Source organism: Barbus barbus (assembly GCF_936440315.1).
Source record: "Barbus barbus genome assembly, chromosome: 23".
Taxonomy (NCBI): domain Eukaryota; kingdom Metazoa; phylum Chordata; class Actinopteri; order Cypriniformes; family Cyprinidae; genus Barbus; species Barbus barbus.
This window is the reverse complement of record NC_136751.1, coordinates 5,299,897-5,316,076: the sequence shown is the minus strand read 5'-3', so window position 1 is coordinate 5,316,076 and position 16,180 is coordinate 5,299,897. Positions and strand designations below refer to the sequence as shown.

General features: G+C 36.6%; 1 protein-coding gene across 1 annotated transcript in view; it reads left to right on the top strand.

Moving 5' to 3' along the window:
- The window catches only part of LOC306842974 (nectin 1b), a 230,716-nt gene that overhangs the window by 175,268 nt on the left and 39,268 nt on the right, over positions 1-16,180 (top strand). The window contains exon 7 of the mRNA XM_079374212.1: positions 6,582-6,675. Coding sequence (XP_079230338.1) covers positions 6,582-6,675 — 94 coding nt within the window. The remainder of the gene's footprint in view (positions 1-6,581; positions 6,676-16,180) is intronic.

Genomic DNA, 16,180 nt, shown 5'->3' with positions numbered 1-16,180 from the left:
CAAACTGAGCAACTCATTCCATAGCTTTGTGGATCGATGTAGCAGAGCATGGCTACACACATTTACACATTAGTGCTGCCTATTTAGTGTTCAGAAACATAGCTCATCTAATCAGTGAGATATTTAAGAGGAAGTGGATACTGTTCCTAAACACCAAACTAACAATAAGAGTAACATTTGGGAAAGCTGGCTGTATGTAGCACCTACAGCTTTGCACATGAGTAATAAATAAATAAATACAATAAAATAAAAAAGTGAAAACATATTGAGATTGTGTTGACCACAGACCTCCTTTCAGGTATTTAACCAAAAACCCATTCAAAAACAACAACAACAACAAAACTATTGAGTTCATGATGATGAAATTGGAAGTACTAAACTGCTAACTAATTTTCAGGCCTACAAAAATACGACTGGATACCTGGAGCACTCTATTTACAAGGACATTTTAAAGGCACAGCAACAAAAAGCCATCCATTTAACAGTATGGGTTGAAGAGAAGGTGGGAAATGGTCACGGATCAACTAAATTATGACTCTGTTGGATGCAAGAAATCTTGACATATGAGTGAACCTTAGAAAAGAAATATTAAATAATACTTCAAATTATTGTATGACCCCTTTTAAGCAAATTACTGTGCACTCATTTGAGGCACAGTCCTTTAAAGTGACTCTGGGTTGAGTGCTTTGCTTGAGGCCACAGTGAGCACAGAAACTCTTTAGTTACTGACTCAGATAATTTTGGTAGTGAAACATGCAACCTTCGTATTGGCAGCCCACAGACTGGACCATTAGGCTTTCAACACCATGTGTGTGCGATTCTGTCTGGGTGAATGTAAAGAAACCTGTCAAGAACATGTGTCAAGCCTTTTTCAGCAAAACTTCAAAAGAAAAAAAAGTGCAAAGTTTAAAGAAAATGTAGGCATGTTTTAGGCTCATAAAGCTATTATTGTAATGACAATGAAGCACTCAGTCCCTTCACATTCACATAATCATAATGTAACATGTTTAAGAATAGTGAAACCTATTAACCCCCCACCAAAAAAAAACAAAAACAAAAAAAAAACAACAACACTTCTTTGGATGCATTGTATTACTATGGAAGCCCATTTCTGGCAATCAATCAATAAAATGACTTTTTAAAAATGATTTTACAATTAATTTTCATTCCTCCCAAACAAAGAGGTTATACCTTTCTGGGAGATATATACTCAGAAATAATAATAAATAAAATAAAATAATAAAATATACAATTTGGAATTGTGAAATGCAAATATTGAGGAAAAAGCACAACATTCTTTTAATTCTGCCCCCCCCCCCCCCCCCTCAACATTCTGAGTTTAGATCTTGCAATTCTGAGAAACAAAAAACATAATTCATCACAATTCAGTTCAAATTGTGAGATGAAATGTTGACATTTATTTCTTTATGTTAGTTAGTTAGTTTGTTTTAATTCCGTGGCAGAAACAGTCTTCCATACATTACAATAATGAGAATGTGTATTTAGAAATTTGCATAATAATGTGCATAATTGAAAAATTCTTAATGGTTCAAAAAATATGCTTGATTTTTCTCAATGCTAATTATTATTATTATTTTTTTTTTAATGTATTTGTTTTATTTTGACTATGAATGTGTGTTTATCTGCAGTGAGAGTTTTATCTTGCCGTGTGCCAGTGCCATGCCTCTGTTCTGGTGTGATATAAGGTGATGTGAAGTGGAAGTGATGTCTATAAAAGAGGAAATGGAGAGAGGCACTCATGCACAAAGCAGCCCTGACTTTACAGAGGCCATTTGGCCTCGTGGAAAGGTCATGCAACTCAACAGCGACATGAGGCGGTGTGTTTGTCTCTAGAAATGTACATGTTTTAGTGAAATGTAAAATGTAGAAGTGTTATACAGCCTATCTTACCTTTCCTCTATTTTTGACTCACACACACACACACACACACACACACACAGAGAGAGACTGTGCTTCATTATCTATCAGCACAGACATCTTGTCAGAATGAGCAGGATGATGTCTGACTGCTAACATGTTTGAGGAAAGAGCTTTCCTCTTTCTGGAAATTAGATGGCAGCTCACCTGTCACAGAGAATTATTTGGGTCTCCTTCAAGCGATGCAAATAACGACACCCAAAAACTTATTAGAGCAGCGTCTGTGTATGTATGCGTGCGCGCAGATGTGCGTTTTTGTGTGCACCCACATTCTTGTAACATCTTGTGTGGGAGCATGTGTCCTTGCGTGCGCAAGCTTGTGTGTACGTGTGTGTGGCAGTTTGACATCTGCTCTTGAGTTTTGTCTGAGTTCTCCTCTGGGAACTGGCTTTTATTTGAATTTTCAGGCTTTATGAATGAAATTACAGTGCAGAAAATTGGAGAGTTTATGACTCACCAGATGTCGTTCTACAGTTTTTGCTAAACTCAGTGACTGGTGACTTATTTGAAGTAAAATTGAATATCGGGTGTTTGCATGGAACTCTCCAGAACCACATCAGGTGTGTGCCGAGGCCCAGGTGTGCTGAAGTGTTATGTGTGAGGTCATGGGTTGGGTTAGACAGCAGTTGATTGAAAGCTTTCTGCAGTGTAACCACTGCAATGCAGACGTTAGAGTTTAGCTAAACGTGCTACTAAATATTTGTGCATTGCACAAATGTAAAGGTAACACTTAAGATTAGGAAACACTTATTCACTATAGTGTTTTTCCTCAATATAATCCTAATTTGCTGCATATTGATAGTAGTTGTTGTAGTAGCTATGTTTAAGTATTGAGTAGTGTTAAGGGATAGGATATGGTCATGCAGAATAAGGCATTAACATGTGCTTTATAAGTACTAATAATCAGCCAGTATGCCAATACTATGCATACTATTAAGCAACTAGTTAATAGTGAGTAGTGTTCCCTAATTGTATGTGTTACCAGACTCATTATTTATCGTTAGTTAATGCATTAACTAGCTTAGGTTAATATTAATATTATAACTTTTGATTTTCATAATTCATGCAAAAATTCTTTAGAATTATTTTGGTCCCACTTTATATTAGGTGGGCTTAACTACGATGTACTTACATTTAAATTAATAATTTGGTACAATGCACTTATTGTGTACATATATGTTTTTATATTGTACTTATATATTTTTAAAATACCTATATGTAATTACATCTGTAATTAATTTCTGTAAATACATTTATAATTACACTGTTGACCCATCCCTTACACCTTAACCCACCCTTAAACTTACCTGTATCCCACCTGAATAGCAGCAGAAGTGATGTGCAATACAATATGACCACAATAAGTATATTGAGCTTATTTTTTTGACGTAAGTAGATAGTAGTTAAGGCCACCTAATATTAACTGTGACCATTATTTTTCATGTAAACTAATTAAGTTATCTAATGTTACCAAAAGGACCCATTTAACTGTCCAATATATCATAATTTGCTCACTCTTATGTTGATGTCTTTATATAGCTCAATGAAGCTTGACCATTTTGGTTGTGTGGACCTATGGATGGACAAAATGATAAGAGATTATTACAAAGGATTATTAAAAAAATACTTTTTAGCAAAATTGTTCCATAATAGTCTCCAACATAAAGCTAGTTGTATTTGGCTGGCCATGTGATTTTAAAGATGGCAGCCCTCGTGAGTTGACCTGCTGTATGCAAAATAATATTAATTGGACTGCTGAAACGACTGGACTCTTCATGTTAATGTGAATGGACATGGTTTTACAGACCTGCTTGGTTTGCAGCAAGCCTACAACATACTAGTTAGGTTTTGTATTAATGATAGGTCTGAGAATCGATTCTAAGGGTTGGAATCATCAAATCAAGTCCTCTTTAATGGCTTTTTTTCAGTTCAATAGAGCTAATAATAAATTCACCTTTTGGTTACTCGCAGTGTTTGGGGAAGTTACTTTTAAAAGTAATGCATTACAATATTACGGAAGCGTATTGCATTCACTTGAGGAAAAAAAATCTACTCTGTTTTTCTGAATTAACGAGTTAATTATCTCAGAATTACGAGATAATTTTTCATTAAAAAAAGTTTTTGCTCTGTTTTTCTGAATTAACGAGTTAATTATCTCAGAATTACGAGATAATTTTTCATGAAAAAAAAGTTTTTGCTCTGTTTTTCTGAATTAACGAGTTAATTATCTCAGAATTACGAGATCATTTTTAATGAAAAAAAAGTTTTTGCTCTGTTTTTTCTGAATTAATGACTTAATTATCTCAGAATTACGAGATCATTTTTCATTAAAAAAAGTTTTTGCTCTGTTTTTCTGAATTAATGACTTAATTATCTCGTAATTCTGAGATAATTAAGTCATTAATTCAGAAAAACAGAGAAAAATCTTTTTTCATGAAAAATTATCTCGTAATTCTGAGATAAAGTCATTAATTCAGAAAAACAGAGAAAAAACTTTTTTCATGAAAAATTATCTCATAATTCTGAGATAATTAACTCGTTAATTCAGAAAAACAGAGTAGATTTTTTTGTCCTCAAGTGAATGCAATACGCTTCCGTACAATATGGCGTTACTCCCTAAAAAAAGTATCTCATTGTGTTAGTAATTGTGTGTTATTTATTTATTTATTTGTCTCAACTGGGCTGGGGTTGTTTGTTTATTTTTAATATAAAAATGTTCTATTTTTTTGGAAAATTCAGTAATTAAATAGGGTAAACACAAATGTGATGTTTATTAAAACATTTTTTGCTTGGTTGAATTGGATCATCTGAGGTCAGCAGCAAAGCCATTGGTTAATAAAGTGGGATTAAATACATAAAGGATATTTGTTTTAGCATATTTAATTGTTGCAGGTTTGCATTTCACTTTTTTTTATTCATTTTGAGGAATGCTGGATCTCTTTTTGTGCTAGTGAGATGAATAAATGCCTTACTAGAACTACAGTACAGTAAGCGTCATATTTACACAGCGCACACAACGCCGCGGCACTTACTCCCGATGTCTCTCAAATGGGAACAGGAGAGCTGTAAAAAAAAACTGTCATTACTTATTTGAAAAAGTTACTCAGAATGTTTTTTTCAAAATTAAAAAGTAATGCATTATTTTACTAGTTACATGAGAAAAAGTAATCTGATTATGTAACTCTGTTACTTGTATTGCGTTACAAGTTTTTCTAAAACAAACAGCACAGACAATGATGCACATATACAGATGTGTTCTAGATGTCTAAAGTAAAATATAAAAAATAAATTAGTCTTATAAGCTCCATGATTTAGCTTAAAGAGTAAAATGGCTTGTTATGTAGCTATGACAGACCATTTTGAGCAGACGACATGAAGAAAAACCCTTGATGGAAAACGTCTCATGGTTACATATGTAACCCTAGTTCCCCCGAGGGAATGAGACGCTGCGTCGACCACTTTGGGAACGCCATCCATGACATCGCGCCCATTCATTGGTTTGATTACACACATATTTCAGAGCATGGTCTCGCTGAAGGCGTTCCCAAAGCGTTCGAGTTCCTGAAAGGGAACAGTAGTTTCAGCTGTTTTTCCATCAGGCTTTTTCTTCATGCTGTCTGCTGGTTGGCTGGGTTTAGCTTGTATTCAAGCCTACTTAGCTGGTTTGCAGGCTGGTTTTAGAGGGGTTTTGACCACTTCTTTAGCTGGTCAGGCTGGGAAATCAGCTGACCAACCAGCTGACCACCAGCTTGGCCAGGTTGAAAGACCAGGTTGACCTGTTTAAACCATCATAGACTGGTTTTAGCTGTTTGTTTGTTTGTTTCAGCAAGGAATAGAAGCTGATAATAATCAATACTACTACGGACCTTTAAAACGATGTAATCCTTCATATCATGTAGTCACAGATGATTAGGTGAACATATTCCTCCATAAATAAATAAATAAATAAAGGAACGAACGAACCAATAAATATAAAACAACTGAGGATTTCAGAGTTGATTCCACAAAGTTTGAAATTGAACAGCACTAGATTATGGTACAACCAAATTAATACATAGTTATTTACAAGCCAAGTTATCCCGATCCTAGTTATTTGTGACTAAGTGTGAACTTAAAGTCTCAATTTATACTACGTCTGCAAACTATAATAAAATTCATGAGGCATGGTATGACATTTTTACAGCGTTCCCCATTGTCTCCCAGTTTGATGGTGACTCTGAATTGAAGTAACGAATGACTGGTGCAACTCTGCCCTACTGCGTCTCACATCGTGGATCAGACACGTGTGCTCTGTTTGCTGTCTGTCTGACACTTTAAGGGATTGATCGGAACATTGGTGGGCTATAATTCAAACCTCCCTTGTCCTAGTGCTCCCATTCTTTCCTCTCCATTTTGCCCATTACAATCTGGTTTCATTATCTCTCTCTCTGTGGCTTGTGAGAGCCATTGAAAGGGCACGGCTGAAATGGCACTGGCTACAACAAAGGCAGTGTAAGGAGATGCCTATCAAACCCCCGGCAGGCAGGAGAGGCAGACGTGGGCTCGACTCCTCATTACGTGTGCTCACACAAGGCTTAAGCCACGGCTGCATGAAAGCTCTCTCAGGGTACCGGGTGTCAGTCTGTTTTATTTTCTTCCAACAGGACTGACCTCCCCCCTGCTCATAAGCCGGCCCCTCCGCCACCCAAGAAAAAGAGCAGCGACATGAAAGGCGGCCTGACGTCTGACGAGATCCAGGTAGGGCGTCTTCCTCTTTTCCACACACGGCATGTCTCAGGAAACACTTACACCACCACCCATGATCTTCAGTCTGCCTCTGAATCATTACTTTCACATACTTAACTTCATAAAGTTGCATTTTTCAGTTAAAATGAGAGTTTTCTTTAGACGTAAACCTTTTGTTATCTAGGTGTTTGTGATGATGTCAGGCCTCAGTTTATACAGAAACACCCAACCATGTCTGTTATTTTTCTGCACTCCGTGTTATTACTTATACTTTCTAATGCATGCATACATATTTTACAATATACAGATATTTTACAATTGAACATATGTAAAGATCTATTACCCACATATTTACTATGTACATTGACACATTTCTTTTACATTAAATGTAATGTGAGATTCTGCAAAACAGCCTTGACATAGTCTTATATACATTTTGAGGCTGGGTTTATTTGATTAAAAATGCAACAAAAACTGTAATATTGTGAAATATTAATACAATTTAATATTTCATATTTAATCTATTTTATATTTCAAAATGTTTTAAAATGTTTTATTGTTTTTTTTTGCCCTGTCATGCAATAAAAATGCAACAAAAACTGTAATATTTTGAAATATTAATACAATTTAATATTTCATATTTAATCTATTTTATATTTCAAAATGTTTTAAAATGTTTTATTGTTTTTTTTTTTTGCCCTGTCATGCAAATCTGAATTTTCAGCATCATTACTCCCAGGGGCATAATGCACTCATTATTTTTGAGGGGGCACAAGTGGGTGGGGGAGGGGGATTATTAGCTAATCGGAAACTATTATTTTTTCATACCTCCCTAATAACTACTAAGAACTACTGTTTACAGGTTCATAATTAATATGACTAATACATAATGTTTAATTCATTCTAAAGTAAAGGTCATGATAACCCACTAGTAATGACTCAAGTATTACCAATTTTTGGATTTTTTGGATCAGTATTCTAAAGTGAAGATCATGATAACTCCCTAATGACTGAAATCATTGTAAGCTTTTGAGAGTGTTGTTAAGGATTGGATAGTAATTATGCAGGTGGTACAACAGCCTTCTAAAGGAATTGCTAATTATTTGGATCAGTATTCTAAAGTGAAGATCGTGATAACTCCCTAGTAATTAATAAAATCATTGTAAACTTTTAAGGTTTTTGTAAGGTTTTGGTTAGTAATTAATTTTGCTAGATTTGGTAACACTTAAATCATTACTAGTGGTTTACCATGATCTTCAATTTATAATACTGATCCAAATAATTAGTAGTTTCTTCATAAGGATATAGTAACACATGAATCATTACTATCCAAAACCTTACATATATATCAAAAGCTTAAAATGACGTCAGTCAATATTAGGGAGTTATGATGCTTTTCACTTTAGAATACTGATCCAAGTAGTTAGTAGTTCCTTTAAAAAATTAGATAATTATTGAGTCATTACTAGTGGGTTACCATGATCTTCATTTTAGAATTAATTATACATTATGCATAATTCACATTAATTATGAAACTGTATACAGTAGTTCTTAGTAGGGATGTGCGGGTCTAGTCGACTAAACGGTACAGCTCCTTCTAGTCGACACTGAAAACAATAGTCGAATAGTCGATAGAGATAAATAAAAATATTAATCAAATTACCATAATTTAAGTTAAAATAAAATGTTTAAAAAATACTACTTTTCATTATTATTATTATTAAAGTGTATCGAGCGGAAACATTTTTACCTCAGACCTAGCATATGCAATTTCTTTGTGTCAGTTATTGCGGCCAGCTCAAAAATGACCACGCGTAAAACGAGCAAGGTGTGGGATTATTTTGAATTAGAAGGAAACGGAAAAGTTGTGTGTAAATTGTGTAATGGCAAATTGGCTTACAATAACTCTACCGGAGTGATGCGTAATCATATTCAGTACAGGCACGTAGGAGTTAGCTTAGAGGCTAGCCAAAGCCAGCAAATGCCAATAACGTCATTCACTACAACCCGCCGCCGCTGCGATGTCGTCCGCACTGAAAAAATAACCGAGCTGATCTCTGAGATGATATCAAGAGACCTGTTGCCACTCAGTTTTGTCGGAGGAGAAGGCTTCCGCAAACTCATGGACTTTGTTGAGCCTGAATACAGAGTACCGTTTGGAGCTGGCGCATCAGAACATGCTCGTGAATATGAAAAAGACCATGGAGAAGACAGATTATGTAGCATTAACTACAGATTGCTGGACATCATTAAAAACAGAGGCTTACATGACCATAACTTGCCACTTTATCATCGAAGGCGAACTGAAAAGTAGCGTACTACAGACTCGCGCATTCGATGAGCGCCACACCGCGGAAAATTTAGCAGACCACCTCCGAACAGCAATTACAAATTGGGGTCTGAACGGCAAGGTCACTGCCTGTGTCCATGACAATGCAAGCAACATCGTACTAGCCAACCAACACCTCGAGTGGGAGTCAGTTGCATGCTTTGCCCACACGCTCCAGTTAGCGGTAAAGGATGGATTTAAAGCTAACGCCATGACACGGTTAATTGGTGCATGCACAAGACTAGTGAGCCATTTTCACCATAGCACTGTTGCAACCGTTGCACTCAAGAAAAAGCAGGAACAGCAAGCTTTGCCCCAACACACATTAATACAGTCCTGCAAAACGCGCTGGAATTCAGTCAGCGATATGTTTGCACGAACAGAGATGGGTCATTGCTGCTGTATTATCTGACAGATCCGTCACCAAACTTTCAGACGCCAGGACTTTGGAGTTGTCTGATGAGAACTGGATGACCATCGAAACCATGCTACCCGTACTGGAGTCTCTCAAAAGTGCTACCACTGCTTTATGCAGCGAGACATACGTGTCGGTTTCCATGGTGCTTCCCGTGACAATAAGCTTACTGAACAGGTAAATAAATATAGCCAAATACAGACTACATTATATTTAATATAATGTTTGTATTGTTAATAATAATAATAATAATAGGATATTTAATCTTTATCTGCAAATTAAATTGTTTTATCAATAAATCCTCCTAGGCATCTCTGCCCAGCAGCAGGCGATTCAAACAAAGTTGCCAAGTTCAAAGGAACGGTTGCAGCATCATTGGAGAGATGGATAGGTACCGTGGATACAGAAAAGGCCGGAAGTGCAGCACTGCTTGCCTCTGCACTTGACCCGCGACACAAGCATCTTAGCTTTCTACACGTGGCCATGCAACAGGCTGTGAGAGACAATATCGCATCACTGTACCAAATCCTCCCATCAAATGATGATGAAAACAGCATTACTGTTGATGAAGACTGCACCAGCACTCCAAAACAGAAGAAAATGTGTCTGAGTGCTTTCTTTGTGGATGACTACGGAGAGTCCATAAATGAAGACGAGCTGGAACTCTACTGGAAGGAGCCGTCAATTCCTTTAAACGAAGACCCACTTCGGTGGTGGTGCGGGATGTACAGACGCTTTCCGAAACTCTATCTCTTGCCTGCCGTTATCTCTGCCGCCTCTGATTACTCCAGTTTTCAGTGTCACATGATCCTTCAGAAATCATTTTGATATGCTGATGTGGTGCTCAATAATTATTTAATATATGTATAGTCTTTCTTGTCACATTAGAAATGTTTTACTGTCAATATTGATCAATTCATAGAGATAGTTCATCCAAAAAAATGAAAATTCTGTTATTAATTACCCACCCTCATGTCATTAAAAAACCCATAAAACCTAAGTTCGTCTTTGGAACACAAATTAAAATATTTTTGATGTAATCCGAGAGCTTTCTGACTCTCCATAGACAGAAAAGCAACTACCACATTCAAGGCCCAGATAGCTGGCAAGGACATTGTTAAAATGGTCCATGTGACATCAGTGGTTCAACCTTGATATTATGAAGCTATGAGATTGGAATGACGTGAGGGTGAGTGATTAATGACAGAATTTTCATTTTTGGGTGAACTAACCCTTTATAGCATCTTTGCTGAAAAAAAAAAAAAAAAAAACTTTTACTGATGCCAAACTGCAGCTGGGCTTCAAAAGGTAAAATGCTGTGATTTTCAGATTTGAATTCAGTACAGATCTACTAACACCAGCCGCAGGTCAATTGGTTTCTCCTGATCCACCAGTTCCGATGATAATCCAAAGAAACCACAATATTTTGTAAATGTAGTGTTTCTACACTGAGCATCAGTTTCTGGTAATTTTTAGCTCCATTTTAATGAAGTGCTAATTTAAAACAGCTTATTTCCAATTCCGCCTGAGGAACCAAGAAGTGCCATCGCAGAGCATTTGCTTGTAAATACTAATTTAATCTCTTCAACAGCTACTGAAAAACTGTTGATTTAATCACCTTCAACAAAACTGAAAAAAAACATAACTTGCACGACTACATCGAGGGAAAAAGTAGAAAAAAAATACAGGAATAACTCTAAGAATATTGTTGTGTGAAAACCCCAGCAAAATCAGTGAACATGCAGAAGCAATTGTGAATATGGATCCAGAAAGATGAACTTAAACGAACGATGGCCATTATGCCAAGATGATCTCATGCTGTGATACAATCCAAAGGCTATGCAAGATGTAAGTTGAGTACAGGGCAAATTTAAAAAAAAAAATATGTTTGTAGTAATGGATTCTATCTAGTTTCCTGCATTTCTTGTATTTTAGCTAAATTCTATGATGATCTGTCACTTATATCACTGTTTCCTTTTCCATGTTTCTGGTCTAAAAAGTGAGAATTTGCTCAAGATAAACACACCTGTGCTCCTACAATATTCGTTTTATCATTTACCAAGTAGCTTAGCTCATTTTTCTATAATTTTGCTGTGCAGGATGTTTGCCAATGATGTAAATGATGTTAATTAGCACCACACAGATCCGTTTTAATTTACGAGATTACACTATGTTGACATTTCTCAGTCCATGTGAGGTTTCGTGCAGATGTCCAATACTGTAATTAGCATTCATGACACACCAGCATTTCACATTTGCATTTGTCTTCGGCGATGTACTCGAAATGAGGTGCGTTGTCCCTGGTGGACAATGCTAATTTCGAAGGAAGTAAAATCATTTTCCCTAAATCGATAGCGTGTTTTGAAGGTCACCGTGGTTCTGCTAAATCTTTCCGAACACATCTGGAAACTGAATTTCCTTCAGTATTCAGAGACATTTGGCTCTAGCTGTACCGTTTTGAAAGTGAAGAATCCGTGCGGGGCACTGAATTGTAAAAACCTGAGAGTAAACATGTTCAGGCTGTGATTGTGTCTCCCTGATCTTAAAGCACACAGGATAGGGGAGATCACAAGTGAGTAGCATTTATAAACTGCAGGTGTCTTGCCTTCCTCTTTCTTCCCATAAAAATATCCATCTTTGGCAGAAAACAACTCTGTTTTCTGTTTATGTCTTTGTTGTGCTTTTTTAAGCGTTGAAGGGGTCATTGATTTGCTTGAGTCATGCCGGCTCAGATATCTGACCTGCATGAATCTATGTGTGTGCGTTTCATCCGGTGCCCTGCTCAGATCCCATAAATGTTGGTTTCATGTAAGTTTCAATAAGATCAGGCCTTCCGCGGCGGATGGGAGGGTGTGCTGATGAAGGGAAGACCTGTTGTTGGTATAAACAGAGAACAGTTGCCCTCACAGTCGGTGTTGCTAGGAAACTGTTTACAAAAGACCTCTATAGAAAGTTGGGTGTGCACATACATACCACTGTACTAAACCACTTTCCTTGTTATCTTCACCCCTGTGTGTGCTTCAATTACACCGCAGACACATCATGAACGAATCTCATTCAAGCACACGTGTGTCCTTGAACTTTCAAAATGCTTCAGAGACATCAGAGACATTCATATTGTAGTACATATCATTGAGGCCTGTCTCACAAATCAGATTTAACTGGCTGTCTGAGTTGATTCTAGCTTATTTCAGTTCTGTAGTTCGGTTTCTTATATCAGTAGTTCATTCGCGTGTGTGTGTGTATATATATATATATATACTGTATATATACAGTGCCATGAAAATGCCCCCCCCCTTCCAGTTTTTATTTTTATTTTTTGCATATATGTTACACTTAACATATTAATATCATCAAACAAATGTTAATATATTCATTTATTAAGGGAAAAAAGCTGTCCAAACCTACTTGGCCCTACGTGAAAACTTAATTGCCCCCTCCTGTTAAATCATGAAAGAACTGTGATTAACCACATTATTTTAGAAAGCTGAGATAAATTTCACTAGACGCACCCTGGCCTGTTTAGTGCCAGGACCTGTTGAATCAAGAAATCACTTAAATAGAACCTGTCTGACAAAGTGAAGCATGCTTAAAGAACAACACATCATGCCGTGATCTAAATAAATTCAAGAACAAATGAGACACAAAATAGTTGACATGTATCAGTCTGGAAAGGGTAATAAAGTCATTCCCAGGAGTGGCCGGCCTACCAAAATTACTCCAAGAGCGCAACGACAACTCATCCAGGAGGTCATAAAAGAATCCAGAACAACATCTAAACAACTGCAGGCCCTGTCTCAATTGAGGTCAGTGTTCATGATTCAACAATAAGAAAGAGACTGGGCAAAAACGGCATCCATGGGAGAGTTCCAAGGCAAAAGCCATTGCTGACCAAAAAGAACACAAAGGCTCCTCTCACATTTGCCAAAAAAATATCTTCATTATCCCCAAGACTTTTGGGCGAATATTATGTGGACTGATGCAACAAAAGTTGAACTTTTTGGAAGGTGTGTGTCCTGTTACATCTGGCATAAAACCAACACAGCATTTCATAGAAAGAACATCATACCAACAGTCAAACAATGGTGGTGGTGGTGGTAGTGTGATGGTCTGGGGCTGCTTTGCAGCTTTTAGGACCTCGACGACTTGCCATAATTGATGGAACCATGAATTCTAGACTCTATCAGAAAATCCTGAAGGAGAATGTCCGGCCATCAGTTTGTGATCTCAAGCGCACTTGGGTTATGCAGCAGGACAATGATCTCAAACACACCAGCGAGTCCACCTCTGAAAGGCTCAAGAAAAACTAAATTAAGGTTTTGGAGTGGCCAAATCAAAGAGATGCATTGGCATGACCTTAAACAGTCCATTCATGCTCGAAAACCCTCCAATGTGGCTGAATTAAAACAATTCTGCAAAGAAGAGTGGGCCAAAATATTTCCACAGCGATGTGAAAGACTCATTGCCAGTTTTTACAAACGTTTGATTGCAGTTGTTGCTGCAAAGGGTGGCACAACCAGTTATTAGATTTAGGGGGCAATTACTTTTTCACATAGTGCTAAGCAGGTTTGGATAGTTTTTTTCTCTTAATAAATGAAATAATTATTTCAAAACTGCATTTTGTATTTACTCAGGTTATCTTTGTGCAACATTAAAATTAGTTTGATAATCTGAATCATTCAATTTCAAAAAATAAAATAACAGGAAGGGGCAAAAAATTTGTGTGTATATACACACACACACACACACACACACAGTGCTGCTTGAAAGTTACAGAATCTGTGAAAATTTGAGCAATTTTAAAAAAATAAGAGCGATCATACAAAATGCATGTTATTTTTTATTTAGCACTGTCCTGAATAAGATATTTTACATAAAAGATGATTACATTTAGTCCACAAGACAAAAAAATCCACAACTGTTTTTTGTTTTGTGATGGTTGTTCATGAGTCCCTTGTTTGTTCTGAACAGTTAAACTGAGCACTGTTCTTCAGAAAAAATCCTCCATGTCCTACGGAATCTTCAGTTTTCCAGCATCTTTTGCATTTGTGAAGCCTTTCCAGCAGTGACTGTATGATTTTGAGACCCATCTTTTTACACTGAGGACAATTGAGGGACTCAAACACAACTATTATAAAAGGTTCAAACATTCACTGATGCTCCAGAGGGAAACACGATGCATTAAGAGCCAGGGGGTGAAACCTTTTTGAAGGTAAATTGTACTTAATTTATCTTCCGGGAAACATGCAAGTATCTTCTGTTGCTTCCGAAGCGCAGTACTAAATAAAAAAAAAAAAAATCTATATATATATATATATATATATATATATATATATATATATATATATATATATCACACTACCATCACACTACCACCACCACCATATATATATATATATATATATATTATTATTTTTTTTTATTAGTACTGCGCTTCGGAAGCAACAGAAGATACTTGCATGTTTCCCGGAAGACAAATTAAGTATATATATATATATATATATATTTATTTATTTATTTTTTCATTTAGTTCTGCAAAAAATAAGAAAGAAAACATTAGACATCTTCATCCTGTTCAAAATTTTTCACCCTTTGAACAATTTAAAGCAGCAAACAATTGAATAATAAAAAAAAAAAAAGTGGTGTGTGTGGCCAAGTATGGTGACCCATACTCAGAATTTGGGCTCTGCATTAAACCCATCCAAGTGTACACATATGAGTGAACATACACTCGGAGCAGTGGGCAGCCATTGCAACGGCACCCGGGGAGCAGTTGGGGGTTCGGTGCCTTGCTCAAGGGTCTCACCTCAGTCGTGGTATTGAGGGTGGAGAGAGTGTTGGTTATTCACTCCCTGCCAGACCCACGACCTTCAGGTTACAAGTCCAACTCTCTATCCATAAGGCCACGACTGCCCCCGCATAAATAAATACTGACCCCACGTTTTTGAAAGGTAGTGTGCAATATATGTAAAAGCTTTATAATTAATACATAATAAAAAAAAAAACTTTTTAAATGACAAAACTTACTAATTGTATTTATTTATTTATTCATTGTGTTTCACATAGGCCGTTTGCTGTTAGTGTCATATGCACGTTTCAGAGTTCATCATAAACTCAGCATCAAACCCTGAGTTGACTTTCTATTGTGAGACTGCCAAACTTGATCTAAACTTGATTTGAATTGTCTTTGTCAACTTGAAACCAACAGTTTAACTAACTTAGATAAGGATTATTTATCACTGCACGTTATTTTCCATAGAAAAATAGTGTTTGTCTTTCTCCACCTCTCAAATGACTTTTGTTTTTGACTGACAGCACAAATCCCTTTTTCTTTCACAGCCTCTCCCCTCTAATCACCTGGCTTCATTCTGGCATGTAACAAACACATTTCACGTTCCCTTCAGCTCTCGGTAAATCATGTCCTGCCCTAAATGTATTTTGTTGTTAGTGAACAACTTATTGCACGTGGAAACACCTCACATTACGGAAGTAAAATTACTTGGAAACTGCATCTTGTGTTGAAATGAGCATCCGACTGTTGTAACGTAAAGTCATTATACGTCTGTATGTCTGTCAACACAACTTCCTGTTTACATGTATGCATTTGCATTTGCTTTTATGCAAAGCCACTTACAAAAAAGGAACAAAAGCAAAGAGCCAACCATATTTGTATGCTTTTATGCCAGGTGTATTAGACACCTAGACTAGTTTCAGTAGGAAATTTGTCAACACAGGAAAGAAAACTACATTTGTCATGTAACTTGATGCGGTCT